At 35.4% G+C, this 20,339-nt stretch overlaps 1 protein-coding gene across 2 annotated transcripts; it reads right to left on the bottom strand.

The window, feature by feature from the left end:
* Positions 1-887: 887 nt before the first annotated feature.
* Positions 888-18,580, bottom strand: LOC127257601 (probable E3 ubiquitin-protein ligase ARI8). 2 transcript variants are annotated; one of them, XM_051284039.1, is made up of 15 exons: positions 18,146-18,576; positions 13,384-13,505; positions 13,004-13,106; positions 12,818-12,908; positions 12,445-12,617; positions 11,849-11,953; positions 11,692-11,780; positions 11,370-11,477; positions 11,025-11,115; positions 10,863-10,952; positions 6,019-6,066; positions 5,129-5,200; positions 4,471-4,570; positions 4,264-4,390; positions 888-1,628 (listed from the first exon to the last, which is right to left on the bottom strand). In XM_051284039.1, the coding sequence occupies exons 1-15, from the start codon at positions 18,344-18,346 to the stop codon at positions 1,367-1,369; spliced, it is 1,782 nt and encodes a 593-aa protein (XP_051139996.1). In that variant the 5' UTR covers positions 18,347-18,576; the 3' UTR covers positions 888-1,366. The 2 variants fall into 2 exon arrangements, with proteins under 2 accessions (XP_051139996.1, XP_051139997.1); XM_051284040.1 differs by having other exon boundaries at positions 1,462-1,665; positions 18,146-18,580.
* Between the last annotated feature and the right edge of the window lie 1,759 nt (positions 18,581-20,339).

Below are 20,339 nucleotides of genomic sequence, written 5' to 3'. Positions count from 1 at the left end.
TAATTTTAAAAATATGTAAAGAAAGTCCATAACGGACGATACAGGGAAGAAATTAATTTATGACAGTGAGGTGATGGTCCAACTGCTATATATATATATATATATATATTTGTCTTAGGGACTTAATTTGCAGACTCGGCCACAAATTTAAATGTTTTTCTAGCATCTGCTGCTGCAACTGCAACACTTGCCAACATCAATATGGATTATAAATATATATGGAATTAAATCCGTCAAAACACCATGGCTTAGCTTATGTATCTATTTTGACACTAATCATGGAAAAAATTGTTTTGTCTAGACAATATATATATATATATATACATACATCATCAACATTTATATTTCATTTAAAATAATATACTAGTCACTTACTTTTTTGATAAAAAAATCATCATACATTAAATACCTATTTTCATTGAGAGAGTGAGTTATATGTGTAACTTTCCCTTAAAATTATTTCCAAAAGTCCAAAACTCTTGAAAAACATGTCTGCACAAAACTTGATACTGATTGATGCGTGCTGAAAGAATCCGGCGGCAGAAAAAAAATAAACATAAAAAAGGTAGCTTCACAGATGCAAGTTCAACTGTGGTAAAAAATACAGAGTAAATACACAGAATACAAGCTTCCTGCTTTGTTGCACCCTAGTCCCAAGCATAGGAATCCGAGGTGGAGGAGGCTCATGTCGTGTCTACAATGTGTAGATCACCAAACTTCCAGCTCCCGACTCAGCCAGTCAAATGCAAGAAACCAATATCAGCAGCCTCTTATAATCGAGAAAACAACAGTTCACCTGACAATCAGCTTGGGTTTCAAAATAAACTCCTTACCAGCAGCAGAAGCAGCCTCAGCTGAAATGTTCATCACATTAGCAGATGTTGGGGTTCATTACGGTAGAATCCTGTGAGAGACAGATATTTCATTGCAGAGAAATGCGCATGTAGCCTATAGCTAACATGCAGCATACAAACTTCATCAGTCTGTAGATAACAAGTTTCTGTGCATCTTCCAGCCTACTTACAAGAAATCACACAAGACTACTGTAGATATCTACTCACTACTCTTACCTTTTAAGTAAGAAACAATAAATCATGCACAACAGAATTACTCTCTAAATCTTTCTATACATGTGCATTATTGAATCTACCGACAAGGGCAGCAACTACCTCACAGATTAATCAATCTTGAGAACCAAACCTTCCCTAGCGCAGATCTTTTCCTTCACATTTTACATTCAGTCATGACTCCCATCTTCAACGAAGAGGGAGCTTTCCCCCACAAGAAGACAACAGGGGCGGGCACGGCTTCATTTGTAAATCCAAGCAGCAGCACAGCACACCCAACCATTTGAGTGGGTGATGGTTTATCGATTCTGCTGGCACATTTCGCAAATAGTGGCCGACATAGGATTCACATAAGTGCAGTATTCACAAGACCAATGGCCCGAATCATTTATGTGACGAGAACTGCTTGATCTGGAGGAACTTCCCTTGCCTTTGCTGCCTTTTCCTTTGTTGCCACCCAGAGTTTTTGAGCTACCTACCCTCAATGCAGCATGAGGGTCTACATCTGATAGACCATTTTCTAAAGCTTGAACAAGGTTCTCAAAGTAATTTTTGGTTACACTGCAGCAAGATAATTGAATCATTTCCAGCTAGGATTCTTTGGAAGACAACATTTGACAAACAGGAAATATATTAAATTGTGTGCAGAATCAGTAGCATAGAGTGATGCAGAAAGATAATGCAACGCTGGCGGAAATTAATGAAAGGGCAGGTTAAGGAAAAGATAATTGATAATGAAACTTCACTTGGAAGGAAAGGCAGCTCTGACAAAGCCGTATGCAGATTGAGAAATTAATTATAGTGAGACATTACTCGAAATATGGCTATCTTTATTAGTGTTAAATATCAATGGATGTCGTGATTTGAAAAGCTTGAAATTTAAATATGATCCATCATATAACCTGAAGGACAATTTAATGGCAGTGAATGCGGCCAACATTGTCTTTGAAGTACAAAAACATATGAAAATATGGTCTTTCTAAGAATCATACCCTATCACAAAGTTATTATATGATTTCTCAAACTCTCAACAACTTCATTTCTACTAATCATGCCCTATCACAAAGTTATCATACAATATCTTTAACTCTCAACCTTTGCCTTTGATGGAAAAGGATATAATCTGTATCAGAAAAGAACTACAAAATTGGATGAAATTTATTGTCGTTGTTTCTACACTAGAAGTAATCTACACAACTTCCTTATGTCAGTGTGTAAAACTTTGAAATCAACAAAGCAGCACACAGAGAAGTTGGTGCCTACAATATTTAAGAACAATGAAAACTTTTTCCTCTTTATAGTGTGTGCCCAGAGTGTGACAGTTTTGACCCTGGCCTGTCTGCTGTGATGTATAAAAATTAAAAAAGTCAACACAGTGAATTGTTTGAAAGCTGCCTGATAATGCTCAAAGTGATATAGTGGCTATACTTGTAGGAGAGATTTATCATCATTATTCATTATAGGAAAGTACATATAAAATATACATGTGTTTTAATATAAATTCATAAAATACCCCACGTAAATGTTATTGTATAAACGCCTTCGTGTTAATATTCTATACATCATTTTGGCTAACACAAAAATAAACTATGCAATAAATTTCACATAAGTAAATTGTACATTTAAATCAAAACACACAAGATGCTGATGTAATTTACTCTTTTGTTGAATTCTATATTTATTGCTAAAATAATACTAATAATAATAATAATAATAATAATAATAATAATAATAATTGCATATCCTAGATACTTCCAGGAATTTGAGCTCAATCTCGATGAAGTACGTATTCTGCTGTGAGATAACATGCTCCCCTCGTAAAGAGTTGAAAATAATTTTACAACAGTTTCAATTTATGATGTCATCTATTTTGCACTGAATTTTGAAACTTTAAGCCTGTTCCTTTTGTAACTTTTTCGTATTATTTCTTTAATCTTAATTCCTCGTACCTCCAATAAAAATACATTATTTTTTCTAACAAAATATTATATCAAAACCACAATTGAAATATATATATATATATATAAAAGATTACAAACAAAGCACACACTTAGTTAACAAGTAAATAACTATATTAACATTACTTATACAGCACAATGAGTATTGAGAAATTATTTACTATCTGTAAATGTGATGGGTTTGTTTACTTTGTATTTGTATCTTTGTTTTATGGAAATTAGTTATTGGTAGGGGTGTCAATTCGTGTTTTTGGGTCGTGTTCGTGTCGGGTTGAGCCATAAGGATAACAAAATAGCTGTCAATTCGAACCCGACCCGAACCCGAAATCTGACCTGAAACCCTAGACCCGAACACACACGAATTCTTTCAAGTCGGGTTCAGGTTGACCTGAATTAGTTTCAGGTCACTCGAAACCCGAACAAACTCGATACGAACCCGACACGAAACAGACCCGAAAATTTAAAAAAAATTAAATTGACCTAAAAAATATCATTTTTATTTTAATTTTTATATTATTTTATATTTAAAATAATATAAATATTATAAATTAAAATAATAATAATAAAAATTTCAGGTCAACCCGAAACACGAAACTCAAAACCTAATCTGATTTTGATATTTCAGGTTATCAGGCCAACCCGAAACACAACCCGAACACGACACGAATTTTTTTCGTTTCAGGTTCGGGTCAACCTGATTTTTTTCAAACCCGAAATACCCAAACCCGAACCTGAAAAATTTCAGGTCGAACGGGTTCGATTTTTTGGGTCGGGTTTACTTTTGACACCCCTAGTTATTGGGCAAGATTGCGTGAAAATTGATAGGTTTTTACAGAAAATTGTGATCTTGGACAATAAAAAACTGAAAAGAGAGAAAGAAAAGTAAACAAAATCCATATGCCATGGAAATTTCCAATTTTTCATAAATTAGTTTTCATAATCAATAAGATTTTAAAGTCAAGTATAAATATTGCATAATAAATGCAATACACACACATATATGCATAAATATGCAAATGAGTACCAGTCTTCTCAAGGTCCACTTTAAAATCTTACTTATCGTCCCCAAAAGTACTATTCTACTGTATTTAGTGCTATACTTTAGCTATTATAATAACAAATGATTGAATTTGAGCTACAAAAACGTGCCACTCCACAAAACAATAGATCACAGAAATATATCAACACTACCAAATAAATTAAACATGAAATAGAGTAGTACACAGTGTGTGACTCACCTGGTCAAGCCGGCTAACTTGGTTCGGAACTCATTGAAGTCTTGTGAAGGACCATCAGAGTTGAGGTAAACCTGAAATTCCTTCTCAGCACATTGGTGAAGACGTTCCAAACCAGACTCCGCCTCACCTAAACGATAGAGAAGTCAGTCCGCAGCATGAAGGAAATCGATACACAAAAATGAATGTAAAAAATGGAGCATTTCACACCCTGCAAATACTCAAAAAAGTGCTTCTTGGCATGCTCTTGTTCGGGAAGATAATATCCATATGCATATGTCCATTTCAAAACCCGCCTACATTCCACAATCTGCAAAAGATAAAGAAAAGCAGCTAAAAGAAAGAACAGTCTTATCAATTATATAAGGACAGAAAACAAAACAGATACCATATCACTGACAAGCAAAGCCATATGAATGACGAAGCACTCACAAGGTAACCGTAACCACCCAGATAACCACAGAGAAATACTGTTAGCTTCATTTGTAAAAGAGTGGCAAGAAAATTTTGCAGTTTGTTTTAATCTATAATCCAACTAATTGCTTGGTAAAATTAGTTACAAATTAAGGATGTTTCTGTAAGTTAATTATTATTAGAACTTAAAGTGATCAAATACAAGAATCCAGCACAATTCACTGAAATACATCTGAACTTCTCATCTACATGACAACCCATTTGGCCTTAGGAGGTTAAGAGCTGATTCATTCAACATGTTTTTGTGGTGAAAACCAACAAACGTTTTTGCGTGCAGAGAAAAATCACCACTTGATGACAGCAACAAAACCAATCATCTCAAAAAAGATGCCACATAACTACAGAAAAAATCTAATAAAAGAAATTTTAAGAAAAATTGTTTCGAACACTTCACCTGCTGCCAAGCCTCTATTATGAACTTTAGCTGTGACTCAGGCTGGCACTGTTTATCGCTTAGTTTTTCCAACTGAAACAGAAATTAATAATCATGAGCTAATAGAGGACTCAGACAGTTCTATTCAAGTCAATTAAAACCTTTCAGATGCATGTAGAATCAGATGTTGAATGCACTATAAATATTATCTTCATTGTTTTGGATTGATCACTAAGCTTTGGCCTATCAAGTAATGAAATGATGGAGTTCATCTTGGTTAAGCAAAACTTTCGGAAAGGATTTAAATTTCTTGAGGTTCAATCACCAATAATCAAACAGTAATTCTTCATGTACCGACAGTATTTATCTTTCCACTACAGCCTCACATCTCGAATAAAAATGGGCATATTGACCAAGAAACAAAATAGTACTTCTAACTGTGAGTGCCTCAAAATTCATGATATATATACTACAGTTTAAAGGAATTATCAAGACATTTAAGAGTTACACTAGAATATTTCATGATCCTGTTTATTTTTATTTTTGATTCATAATTGTCTCTATCCAATGTACCCTTGGCATTCATTATATGTACAATGCAGCAGAGGCTTGAATATTTAATCAAGCCTATTATACCAAATCTCATTTTTAAGAAAAATAAGCACATTACGAAAAACATAATCTCCAGTGTCTGAAAAGAGTTAAAACATACATGAAACTGGCTGACAATACTAAAAATTTATATAAAGTCCAGCATGAACAACGCAAGTTTGACATGACTGAAACTCTTAACTGTACCCAACAGAACTCCATTTAATGGTATTTCTGGAAAAAGCACTCACATTTGTAGAAATAGGAAAGCATGAGCGCATAAATATTCTATGGAGATAAAGTAGCAGGAAATTCCTTACATGTACTGTCTGCATTTGGTGTAGATTTTCAATTGCTCGTTGCCTGGACTGTGAGGGGAAAATAAATGGAGAATTAATTCATGCAAAAGAAGATCCAAGGAATGATTCAGCAGATCATATAATTACTCAGCAAAGTCTAAATTTTGATATGAGTTATGAGATAGAAACTGAATAATGATTACACATAAAATTAATCTTTTCCAGAGTTATTATCAAATTAAGCAACTGCTTCACAAAATCATGTAACGAACAGGAGGAACAACAAAAAAATGGGTGGATAAATTGAAAGGAACAGGATTAATGAGATAAGAACAATCAGACGGAAACCGTTTGCCAATAGCCTCCAGGAACCTTTACTTTCAAAACAAAATCATGAACCTCAAAACCCTAGTTACTAAAAACAAAATAAACCCATCCAAGATATAATCTAAAACATGACAAAAAGATAAGCCCACCTAAAACATAACAAAAGACTGGTAAAGCAGACCAATGAAAGTCTAATCCCGCAAAAAGCAAGCCTAAGCCCATCCCTATCGTCAATATACAAGTAGCCCGCGACGTTTCACATGCAAGAATTTTCCTATTCTATAGAGTGACTGAGAAGATCTTCGGCCAAGACTACTTTTCCTTTTTAATCCCAACCTCATCCACTCCTCTCTCTATCAATCCCTTCCCCCTTCGAATCGACCTTGTCCACAAGGTTGAAATTTGGGAACTGATACTAGAAATGGGCCACACCAGCCAAGTCGTCCCATCGTCTGGCTGTCCCATCCAGAAGATTAAATCTTTCTCCTATCACCTATAACACCTTCTGCCATACTAATATAGAATCAAGCTAAAAAATCGAATCCACCAACTTCAGACTGTTCGGTAACTACAACTACACTAGTATGAGGTATTTATCCGGAATTATCACCTTATTCAATTTCTCATAATCGATGTAGAAACACTAGCTTCCGTTTTTTGTTTTCACTAGGGGATTGTAAACGAATCGAATTGAAACGAATACTGTGGTATTCAATTTGTTTCGAATGTTAAAATGGTATTCATGTTCGAATCAAAATAGTTTTCAAATGATTCAAATATTCAATTCGATTTTTTAACATATAATTTTAACAATATTATCTAAATATTTGATTCAATTTTTGTCCTACCCGATTCGATGTGGAATTTTATAATTAAAAAATTAACAATAATATTAAAACAAGATTAAAAAAAATTACACGGTATCTAATATTAAAACAAGATTAAAAAAAAAAATTACACGGTATCTACTATTTACCATTTTTTTTCAAATTAACACAAAGAATAATTTACTTTAACAAAAGAAAATATTATTGAATGGTTATATTATAAATAAATTTAATTTAATTTATTTATTTCGAAAAATGCATTTATACTTGTATCATACTATTTTATACTATGTATACATATATGTTATTACAAATCGAATATTTACGAATATCGAAACGAATATTAGAAATTTCATGTGTATTTGACTCATTTGAATAGAATCGAATCAAATATTTTGATTCGAATTCGAATCATAAAGTTTCAAATACGAATAAAAGAATTCGAACCTAATACCGAATCAAACAAAATTATTTGAATCATCAAACAACCCTAGTTTTCACCAGCAAGACTAGGCTAGAAAAAGGTCTCAAGCTCGGTCAAATGATTCGTACCATTAAAATATCACTCATCAGTTTCTTAATCTCGACCTTTTGAGTGTAGTTTTACCGATCCGGACAAACAGACACTGGATTCGGCCTGATGTAAGTTCAATGCAATGATCAGTTAGCTTCCCTGGTGCCAGACCCTTCGGCTCCTCAAAAACTTTGAAAATTGCAGTAAACTGGCGCAAAGCTGTCCTGCAACCAATAATGTGACTCAAGGGCTCTCCCTCCAACACCAATGCCCAAAGAGCCTCGCAAAATTGGCCCAAGCCACCCAACATCTTTAGGCTAATTGGGTTGTGACAGATTGTCGAGTCACCATCAGCATTACTTGGCTACTCTTTCACTCAGAGGACATAGTCGAGCTTCCTAGTTTCTTCAGTCCTCATCCAACATGGCTAATCAAGCTACAGCCAAGATGATATCAACACCCCTAAACGAAAGCACAAAGCAATTGATTGTTACTGTGCAGCCTGATAACGAGACTGTAATATCCCAGCACAATCCTTCGGTTCCTGTCTCTGCTCATCCTCTAACTGAAGTCCAAATCTTTCTATATGATATGGTGGTAGTCGTAGAGTGGATGATAAGGAAGAAGATATAAAATTGTGAGTAGCGCCACTGTCAATTGATTCCTATCTCTGTTCATCCTCTAACTGAAGTCTAAATTTTTCTATACGATCGGATGGTAGTTGTAGAGTGAATGATAAAGGAGAAGATATAAATTTGTGACTAGCGCCACTATGAACTGATAGCGTCATTCCTTGCATAACTCCATGCAACTACATAGTCCGCGGGCTCAATAAACCCGCCCACGGGCTCAATAAACCCGCTATAGAGAAAATTGGCAAGGTAGGTTCATAATATTCATACACCTGATGGTCCAAGACTTCCTTTCCTTAGCTGTCATGAGCCACAATTGTTTGAGAGGTCATTTATGTCTGGGGGTGTGCTGATTTTTGCGGTGAAAACAATCCTTTGGCTTATAATTTAGTCAATTCTTAGGGCAAAAGGAAAGTAAACCATACTTGGGTAGTCAACCGTCTAGCTGGCTCTGATCACGCTATGGAAGGGTGATTGAAAGTCTTGGAAGAGATTCCAATAGATCCATTTTGGTTGCCACTTCTTGCTAGACCCGTATTTGTTTTACTTAGTTAAGGAATAGAGCTCGCCTGTGACGCCAAACTGCTAAACTTTCAGCATAGGTGTCCGTCGGCTTGCACCTCAAGATTATCCTTGATGTCTATAGACAACTCCATGATTATCTCTATTACCCATGTCCAAAGAGGCAAAGTGAGCATCATATCCGACCTTCTAGACCTTTCATAAAGTAGCCAAGTAGTGGACGTACGTAAAACACAGAATTTGGCTAGCCAATTGAACAAGAAGTCTTGTAATCATCAATCAAACCCACTTGTTTGATATCTACCAACCGCTCAAAAAGGTTGCCTTAAAACGCCTATCGAATCTCACCACCAATGCATGTGAAACTTCATCCCACATCAGTCCCGGTTCGCAAGAACGCCATCAGGTTAACAAATACAATGCTAACATCTTCCATTGCCACCGCCAAGGTTGTCACGGCGCCTTTTTGTAGTCCAGCGCGCCTGCGCACTGTGTATAGAAAATACATATTATATTTTATAAGTATTAAATTATTATGGCTTTGTTCTTTTAGATTTTTTTTCCTACACGTTTTTCCAAGAAAATTAATTTACTACGTACATTCATTATTTTTATATTTCATACACAATTCTTTCTGCCTCACGTAAAAAAATTTCTTTTTCAAAAATCTCACAAAAAAAACACATCCTATATCTCTACTATAAATAACTATACACTAAACAATAAATAATAATAATAATAATGTTGTACACTAAAACTATCATAGTATAAAATAAAATAGCACTACTATATCCCGTAAGGGATGACCTAGTGGTGTAGGGTGGACATGTGATTGTGAAGTCATGGGTTTAGGGTTTAGGGCCCGACACCTTCAGATCCGCCTACCACACATGGTTCGCCTAGTGTGACTTGACTTGTCGGGTTTAGTTTGCTGGGAACTAGGAGGTTTAGCACTACTATAGTGGAGTCTAGTGTCCAACAAGATTGGGGGGGATTAGGGAAGAGAGAACAGACTAGATTGGAGAGAGCAGACGAGAAAAGATGACGAATTAGGGTTCGAGTCAGGTTCAAGGGTTTAGGGGCTGAGGTTTGGGGCCTGCGCTGGGTTGGGCTAGAGACCAACAATGTTTTGGGTTAGCCTGGACAATGCCATGGCGTCATCAAGGCGTCACCATTGTGTCCCCAAGCCGTTGCCATGACACCTTGTTTAATAAGGCGAGGCGACAAGTCCTGGCACTTCCTAGAAAGCGCCAGGACGCCATGGCATTGCCAGCCACCACCGATGCAGGCACCTTCATCTTCAGGCAGGTGTTATGGATTCCAAAATGCTAATTGATGAAGGCCAACCAACCGATAGGGCAATCCATCGAAGGATAGAAGTTGCATCATGTTAGCCTCCACTATCATACTACCCTCCACAAGGTGACTGACTGCTGATTGCTGCGTGGTGCCAAGATTTCTGCCAGTGGAGCATTGCCTCAAGTTTATCTAGTCGTTCTTTTGAATGTGTTATTTCCATGACAACAAGTTTGGGATCCGATGATTCGGACCAATTCATAAGAACAAGTAATGAAATACGGACAATCCAATGGGAATCGTTTGCCCAATAGCCTCCAGGCTCCTTTATTTCAAAATGAAATCATAAATAAAATAAAATAAGCCCACCAAGACATAATATAAAGCCCACCCAAGACATGGAAAAAGATAAGCCACCTAAGATATAACAAAAGACCGGTAGCGCAAAGTGATTAAAGACTAAACCCACAAACAAGCAGCTTAAGCCAAGCAATGGCCTAGACTCCTCTTCCTCTTTCATCTCAACCTCCTCACTTCTACTCTCTACAAAAATCTCTAATGCCCAATGAAATAAATCCCAAATTTAGGCCAATAAATATTTGTAGATTATACTATACTTTCTCATTAATTATCTGATGCATGTAGAATGGCAAATGTAGTATAATATTCCACAACAACCACTTTCATTTCTATCTTAAAAGCACTCACATGTTAAAAGAAGAGATTCGCAATAATACTAATACATACCGACTGGTTTGTTGCCCATCTTTCATAGTAATGTGTGTACCTCTCTAAGGAATTTTTCGCCATCTCTCTTCGTCTTTCAGCTTCATCATACTGAAAGCATCAGAAAAAGTTGTTTGATATAGGCGTATGGTACACTAGTAACAGAACAATTAAACATCTTACTATTCCTTCTTGCTTAGCTGCTTCATAACGGTTGCATGCATAAAACCCACCAGTTCTTTCACCATGCTCTGACCATGCACCAAGACACAACCTGCAAGTATATCTTGTTACATGGCATAGATGGTCAAGAATTGGCATGTCTTGTAGAAAAAAGGTCTTGTATGTAAAACATTAAGATCCAAGTTACTTTAGCTTAACCATTTAAGAAAGTAAGAGTGAAATGACAAGAAAGATAATTGAAAAGTTGCCACGAGAATAAAAGGGCAACTTGGAGTAAAAGTTAATTCATATAATGTTATTTGTGACAGTAAGATGACTTCAGCCCATTAATCAAATACAGCATACCAGCAAAACTCATATTTACATGGTGGTGTACATGTGATATGCATGCAACCAAGATTCTTCTCGATCGGCCGCTTGCACTTTGGACAAGGTTTGGAATTTGCCAATATCCTGGAACCACATTAGGAGTATAAGATTAGTAACCACATTAGCTTCAGAAGATACCCATATCAAGATCTTAGCTTATCTAATTATTTATGCCTGTCAGATATATACATCAGGATTCAAGAAAATCATATGTAGGGAAAGTACCAAAAGATCCAAAAAACTTTAAAATTTGCAAGAGCAGTTTCACTTAAATAACGCATCCAGATTCCAGACATACCAATTCATATTTTCAGACTCAGCACTGTTCTTCATTATCCATTTAGACACAGTTTCACAGTCAACTGGCCGGTGGGCTTCCTCTACGCACTGCATTGGAATTATTAGCATCACAACTAAAAAAATAAAATAAAAAACCTGAAGACATTAAAACTCACATTCCAGCAAAAACTATGGGAGCAACGACATGTAACATCATAGTTTCCACTACCAACAATAAATTCCACAGCATAATCACAACCTGGAGCAGGGCACCACTTAGTCTGTCAACAAAAAAGACAAAAAAAATGAAATCCACAAGTAATAAGATAAAAATAGTAATTGTAAGGAGATCCACATAATAAATTGAAGCAAACAAAATACTTGAATTTAAATCAAAACAAAAAAAAAAAAAAAAAAGAAAAATTGCAGCAAACATGCATCTAATGAGCAACTCACTTTACGTGACAGAAAAAAGAGAAGGAAAGCAAAAGTATGTGTAGATTTAAAGATGAGCTATAGACTTCTCATGACCTAGTCTGCACCTAGTAACTAGCAATCATACAAAGTGTTGCAACGTAAGCACTTAGATTTTCATCAAACATCCAAAATATTGGTATCCATTAACCTATCCTCCCCCCCCCCCCCCCAAAGAAAAAAAAAAGTCAAGCATCTATTTATGTCACATCAAAAACTAATATTAATCCAAAATTTCCTACTTCCAAAATAATCCAAAAACAAATCTTGTCTATCAAATCAGAAAATACTCAAGTACCTTTCGATTGTCTTCAATAAATGATCTTAATAAGTAGCGATTATATTTTATTTTGTCATCACGAGTAGCCAACTTATTCACCATATCCTGGCCAACAGCTGCACAGCAAGATGGATCAGGACACCGCAACATCAAACATCCGGGTCCATCATTTATAGATGCGCCTATATATCCTGTATCATAGGGGTATAGCCATGAATTGGATACACAAAACAAGTTTTCTAAGGAGACATATACAAAATTGAGAAACTGATACACTATGAAAAGAAAAGGGTTCCATTATTTATTGAACCCCCAACCATATGCCCAGCAATCCAACCAATAGCAGATTTTTTTATTAAGAAAAAAAATTAATCAAGTAAACTATGCAAACCTTGCCAACATGTATCACAAAAAGGGTGGCCACAGGCAGCAGAACTCAGCCTATCCCGAGGATAGGTTTCAAAGCAGATCTCACAAGTTAGCTGCAGATACCAAATTAATAATGTGAAAATGGCAACCGCATGCCATATTATGCATAATAAGTAAAAATCAATGAAACTTGCAAGCTTTTGATCACCTCTTTTGCATCAGGAAGGGGAACACAATCCTCCACCAAACCAACAGCCTTGCGAACCTTCTCTTCATCTGCAAACCATTCATCATTCACCTTACTTACACTCCTGTGAGTCAAGAACATATCAAGTAACTCATCAGGAAGCAATCCACCATCTTCCATTAATAATCCTTAAGCTCCTCTAGTCAATTAGGAGATAAGCATTTATATCTAGTTCCTTGCTACCACTTTAAGTTGAAAAGAAAGCAGCCTGTACTTGCATCATATAAAGGTAAAAATTCATATGAACCAGGAATACATATCAATCTACGATCAAGGAACAAGCATAAAATTCTCAAAATAGTAATATAGAAAATGGAAGGATCTAGATTGGAAAAGCTTACCATTTATAGTGATGGAGCAGAATACCAGCAGCAACTCTTGAAACAGAGAGGATAGTTGATATCTTTGTAATACACTCATCTTGGCATTGTTGAATATCGCATTCACTTAAAATGATATAATTCTGGAAGAGGGAAGGGGGCAGACTTAATAACCACTCCTTACTGGAAGAATATTATAAAAACTTAAAAAATACAAGATAATGAAATAAATAAACTCAAGCATCTATAAAGACACCCAATGCTTTGTGTATTGAGGAATCAAAAGTTTCTGACCAGAAATGATGGGAAAAGAAGGTAACTAAAAATTAAGAAGGTACACAGATAGCATAACCAGAAGGTTAATAGTGCCCATAAAATAATCATGCAGATTTCATTATTATCACAACCATATTCCAAATCAATACCATTAGTATAAAATGTTGCGAGATATCAAGTTCCAACTCTTGGATTTAACTCTATCAACAAAGACAATCAAACCGTAGTAGGGGTACAAAAGTGGGCAACTGGGCATCATTAAATCTACTGCTAAGCCACTGAGACATGATTAGCTTCACCCATTTAGTGGCATTTGAACACACAAGCACGCATGCTTATTGTGAAAAGAAGAAGATGGAAACCCTCTTTGCCATACAAAAAATCATATAGTAATAAATACCACAGTTGCAATACCCAAGGCAGAATGAAACACCAAATGTAGCAAATAAGAGTGTTATTGATCGTTCCATGAGAAATTATAAGAATCTCAATGGTTACATTTGTCACAACCATCTACAACATGTGTTCCATTATGCGTCATGTACTTAAAATCTCTAAATATAAAGTCACACCAAACTCACATTTGGCACATGTATGAACAACAGAAGTTTATAAATAGCAAAAGTAACTTACCTGGGCCAAACCCAGAAAGCATTTAGAGTGCTTATATTGCCATAAATTTAATGTCTGAATGTGGGTTTTTTTTCAAAAAAAAAAAAAGAGCTCTATAGCAATGGCTACACTCAGGAGAGCCTACATACCTGAGATCGGAATCAAGTCATACGTAGTTCTCAATCCATACAGAGTCAATAAAAAACATACTAAGTCAATCATAGGAGAGTAAGTCTATACCAAGTCATCAAAGGGAAGCAAAAAGCTAACACTTAATACATATTGATAGTAGGTGTATGGGAAAGCATAGCCTACTTAATGTCCTAGAAAATGTAGGATGTCCTAGAAACTTGTAGAGTATTGAATAGAGGCTTTAGACATTCCTAGTATGACGTATATATACATATATATATATTTCTGATCTGCACAGATGAAAAATAAGTGTGTGAAAATACCAGTTTACATGAGTGGACCTTGATGACCATGACAAACGAATCGAACGAGTGGAGCATTGCTATGCAGGAGAGCATGCCTGTGGCACGTCAAGGAAGAGCATGTCCTAAGGAAACTGGACATTACATAGGGGAGTGCTCCTAGGGTAAAGGAATATGTTTGACGTTGTTGGTGGGCCAAGGTGGCCGAGCTTCGTTCGTGAAGGAGAAACTACGTTAAAGACAATCTCAACCCATTTCATATGATGGGAGTTGCCAGTGTATTGGGAGCTGCCTTTCTCGATTTGATCAACTATGCCCCTGGGCCTTAGCCCTTAGAATCTCATTCTATCTTTGGGAGAAAAATGTGCAAGTCGCAACAAAGAATGTCCCAGATGTTATGCGGCGACGCGCGGTGAAATGGGGTATGTGGGTCAGCTATGGAAAATCTCGTTGGCGCTTGGTGAGCACAAATAATATAGGTATGGAGAAAAGTGTCGACTATCAACGAATGACGCCATGAGGAATGCTGAAGGTGCAAGGTGCACTTGAGTAGCTTCATACGAGGGAGTTTGCGACTTGAAATTGGGAAGTATTGTCACGGGTTGACATTTCCACCCCGGGTTTTCGGCATAGTCCGTCCCATGTGTGCGAGCCCCTATCACGGCTAATTGATGGTACATGTCTTGGTGTTGGTACGTATTATATATAATTCTCCCATATAGTATACTCAGGGCATATTGCCTACAGGGGACGGCTAGTCTGAGCATCAGCATGGGCGTGACCTAGGCGTCGGGCATGTCAGCTTCCGGGCACGTTACATATGGTATCAGAGCAAATCCTAGGGCAAAAAACTGTCTACTCCTAGATGTGAAAGACTCAAGCCAATATCCATCTCACCTCCGGCAAGTGGAGGTTCGGCGGTGACGGGCAACCTCGATGGCGGCAGTTCAGCGAGATTCCGGCCGGCGTGTGAATCACGCGTTCAGCATCTGTTTCAGACCAGACTAATGCACAGGTGTGTGCGGTGTCCCTGGTGCTCTGGTGGGTGGTGTCTAGTGCTCTGGTGGGTGCGATTTTTTGTTCCAAACTATTGCTTCCAGATTTGGTTGGGGAATCCAAAATTGTTCACCGGACACAGCGTGCGTTCCAGACTAGCAATAATTCCAAATTGTTGTTGTGGAGTTCTAGGTTGTTCTGCCATTAATCAATCATGAATAAGGACAAGCCTATTTTTGTATATGAAGTTGCTCTAGTTACGTCCAAAATTACCGAATATGAACTTAATGGATCGAATTACTTGGAGTGAAGAAAAATTTTGAAACTATACTTACTAAGTATACTTGGAGAAAGATGATCGTTTGGAAAGGACTCATCTACCGGTGAAAATGAGAGAGGGCATGGCTTCAGGATTATGCAAAGTTATTTCCCCAGATCAGAAATTTGATGGATGCCAAGGTTTACGGTTTGGTGAGTCACTGCAATACGATCAAAGACTTGATTTAATATTTGGAGTTCTTATACCCGGGTAAAGGAAATGTCCGATATACGATGTGTGCAAGGCTTTTTATCGGGCTGAAATGGCAAATAAATCCCTTGTGAATTATTTTATGAACTTAAAAAAAACATATAAAGAGTTAAATGAAGTCATTTCTTTTTGTGCCGATGTTAGAGAACAACAAAAGCAACGAGAACAAATGGCCATTATGAGTTTCTTAGCCAGTTTACGAGGCGAGTATGAACCAGTAAAATCTCAAATACTGGGGAGCTCCGACATACTTCTCTACAGGATATATTCTCTAGAGTCCTCTGAACGGACTTTCATCCAGTCTATTCCAATTGAGCCTTGGTGAGCAAGAAAGAGTACAAGCCATCCAAAGGGAAAATCGCCAAGGAACATATGAGAGTAACCCAGACATTATATGTCACTATTGCAAGAAGCCCAGGCATCTTAAGAAATATTGTAGAAAGTTGCAATTCACTATGCAGAAATATCAATTTGCCCATGTAGCATCTTCGGAAGGTCAGAACTCTAAGTTATCCATGTCTCAAGAGAACCAAACGCATTCATCTACTGCTATCCCAGCTATGGCTAACCTATGTAAATCCAGCACATGTCTCATCACATCCTCCGACTCTTGGGTCATTGATTCAGGAGCCACAGATCACATGACAGGTAATCCTAATCTTTGTGCAAGAAAAAATACAACAAAACATAATTACTACAGAATTCGTTCGGACAGAAGATCAACTAGCAGACCTCTTCACCAAACCACTACAATGGTCTCAAATTAATCACTTGTGTAGCAAGTTGGGCATGACTAACATCTATGCACCAACTTGAGGGAGAGTGTTAAATATATTGGAATATGAAGCATAATAATGATAATAGGTGTATGGGAAAGCATAGCGTACTTATTGTCCTAGAAAATGTAGGATGTCCTACAAACTTGTGGAGTATTGAATAGAGGCTCTAGACATTCCTATTATGATGTGTATATATATAGATATATGTGTGTGTGATCTGCACAGATGAAAAATAAGAGTGTGAAAAGTACCAGTTTACAGACCAAGGGCAACATAAATCCAAACAAACAATTTGATCTTTCAAGCAAACAAGACTTTAAAGAAAATAACAACAAAATCTCTCTTTATATACTAAAAAACATAAGTGTCTAATGAAAAATCCAATGTTAAGTTTCAACCCACACGTTACTACCCCATTAAAGAGTAGCACAAATTATTTTTATTAATTCTCTAAGCTTTAGTTATGATTCTTTTGTTCTTCCTTGATCATTGATTAAGCTGTCAAACAGCCCCCATCCCGCCTATAGACACAACAATAGATCCAAAGAGAAATCTTTGTCCTTGCTCTTGGCCATCATAGGTCATCTTCTTCCCGGATTTTCATATCACTATGCCATACACATCAGAACAACAAGGTCTTTCTTTATCAGTTCTCTATGTTTTTGTTATGATTCTTTTTGTTCTATCTTTTGATTTTTCCTAGAACTTTTTGCCAGCAGCACCACAGCTCCCATTCCACCTATAGACACTGAAATAGCTCCAATAAGCAGACCTTGATCTCCGTCATCAAAGGCAATTATTTCCACACTTGCTCACGCACCATAGCATTCAATGCCTCTAAAAGGTTTGGTGGGATCACACAATATTTTCCATGCCATTAGTGTAATTTAGGGAGGTGCAAAGCAGTTTGGCGAAAAAACACAGCTCTTTGAATGATATAACATGAGGCTGCCCAAGTACGGCTAAATTACGACCCAGACCTGGTTCAATCGAACTCCGGAAAACCCATGGTAAAAATGTTTTGGAACTCACTAAACAAACAGGTAAAATAGCAATTGCAAAACAGCCTAGCGCGTGTTGGAGAACACAAGGCATCTCAAAGGAAAGCAAACATCACAGATATGGTGGATGGAAGAAGAAGAGGCAACGAGAATGACCTGCGATCGATGACGATAGCGGCGGTTATGCGAGGAGGAATCGGAATCGTCTGAGTCGTGGTCCATGAAACCGTCATAGTCGAGGACGACGTCATCCAGGTCTGAATCATCTTCATCATATCCGCCGCCGCCGCCATAGAATTCTTCCTCGTCGTTGGAGTCCTCCATCAACGTCTCCCCCATCTCGTCCTCCGATTCCATCCTCTCAACAACAACGCTGCAAGTATTTGCGCGCGTGTGCTTCGCTTGAGAAAGGAAGAACAACGGTAATCAATCGAAATCAACTCTCAAGTCTGTGAATTGCGTGTATATATATATGAGCGAGGAGATGAGAGAGACTACGAAGAGAAGGGAAGGGCAAGGGGTAAGGGGAAAGGGAAATGAAGATGCGACCGGTAAAGAAAATGTTCTCCTTTATTACGACGCGCTCTCTCTCTCTATCTTCCTTTCTCTCTCCTTCAACTATCAACTGTGGGACAAAAACAGAGGTTACGAAAGAAAAAAAAAACAAGAAAAAACACGAGGTAAAACATAAACCATGTATACAAATAAAATTGTAAAAAATATCCTACACTTATCTTCATTATTATTTATTTCATTGTCAAAATATATTTCATATGTTTACAAAAATCGTTATTTCTATTTTTTTGATCGCGCGTGATTACACGTAAGGACGCGTGATGTGTGACTGTTGTAAACATATAATATATTTTGCCATATAATAAAAATGATAATAAGATAAGTGTGAGATATTTTTATGAAATTCTTTCCATGAATATCAATTACTTGCCTAAGCGCAAGCAAACGATATTTGAAATATAGAATGTACCATGGTTCTCTTGAGAAAGAGGTTTTTAAGGATTTTAAAATAAAAATAAAATAATAAAAATAAATTTAATAAAAATTATAAATTTAAAATAATATTTATTAATAAATTAAATAGTATTAGAATTTTAAAAAATATTGTGTAAATAACGTTACTTATGGTTTATTATTGATTGATAAATTAGTTAGAAATTTCATTTTGTTCATTCAAATGCTTGTAAGGAGAATGTTTGATTATGATTAAATACGACGGTGACTACATTGCTCATTATTTGAAATATATTTAAATATTTTAATTTTATAATTATAAAATTATATTCAATATAAATATAGTTTTACAGAAAATAAAATTATATAAAATAAATTAGATTTATAGAAAAAAAATAATACATATATAAATCTATTTCTTTCAATTCAAAATAATTGACTTTTTTCATTAAAACACGGTATTTAAGGTAATAATATTTAATAATTAATAAATAAAATTAATATATATGATTAAAAAATTTTAGAATATATATTTAAATATTTTAAAAATTATATCACAATAAAAAATACTACTAAGATATGTATATTATTTTGTAGAAAATAAAATTTTATGAAAAAAAATATATGTTTATTTATTTATAATTACGTATCATGTTATATAGTATACAGTTAATTAAGTTAAAATTATATTTACTAAGTATATTTTAATTTACTAAATTTTATACAAAATAGAAAAGTGATAAAAATTAGAAAAGTGTTAATTATTATAAGACAGATAAAAAATAAAAAATGTATCAATTAAAATATGAAAGAGAAGTATTTGTTATTTAAAAAATTTAATCAATCATGTATATATAATTTTAAAAATATATAATATTATATATACTCTATATTCTATTTTAATTTCTTAAAAAAGAAACATTTCAATTAAAAAAAATATATTAAAATGCTTTGTTGTTTTAACAATTTTTTTTTGATATATTTTTTCAAAAAAATTAATATATTATACACGTTCTTTCTTTTTACATCACTTATATAATTTTTTATATTTCACATAAAAAATATCAAAATACAAAACAAATACACCCTTTTTATGAAGTATTCTCTCCATCCCGACTATCACGTCCGTTTTACCGTAGATATAAGAATTTATAAGGATATAATTAGTAAAAAATTAAGAATGTATTAATAAAAATAATTATCATATAATCTAAATAATTATATATTAAAATAACTAATTAATCTAATTAAAATTAAAAATTTATAAATTAAAAAAATTAAAATAAAATTAAACTGTATAATATTTTTCAAAAAAAAAAGTGACAAATAAGTTGGACGAACGAAAATAGAAAGATAGACATGGTAATGATTGTTTTCCAAA

The sequence above is a fragment of the Andrographis paniculata genome, unplaced genomic scaffold (genome assembly GCF_009805555.1).
Source record: "Andrographis paniculata isolate CXL003 unplaced genomic scaffold, ASM980555v1 Contig58END, whole genome shotgun sequence".
Classification (NCBI taxonomy): Eukaryota; Viridiplantae; Streptophyta; class Magnoliopsida; order Lamiales; family Acanthaceae; genus Andrographis; species Andrographis paniculata.
This window is presented reverse-complemented; position numbering and strand designations above follow the sequence as displayed.

What these genes read in the sequence shown, in the direction of transcription:
- LOC127257601 (XM_051284039.1), bottom strand. Translation starts at nt 18,346, where the DNA reads ATGGAATCGGAGGACGAGATGGGGGAGACGTTGATGGAGGACTCCAAC. An exon ending in CTGCTCCATCACTATAAATG is followed by an intron (nt 13,107 to 13,383) that starts GTAAGCTTTTCC and finishes CTTGACTCACAG; the next exon opens with GAGTGTAAGTAAGGTGAATG. An exon ending in CCCTTCCTGATGCAAAAGAG is followed by an intron (nt 12,909 to 13,003) that starts GTGATCAAAAGC and finishes TGGTATCTGCAG; the next exon opens with CTAACTTGTGAGATCTGCTT.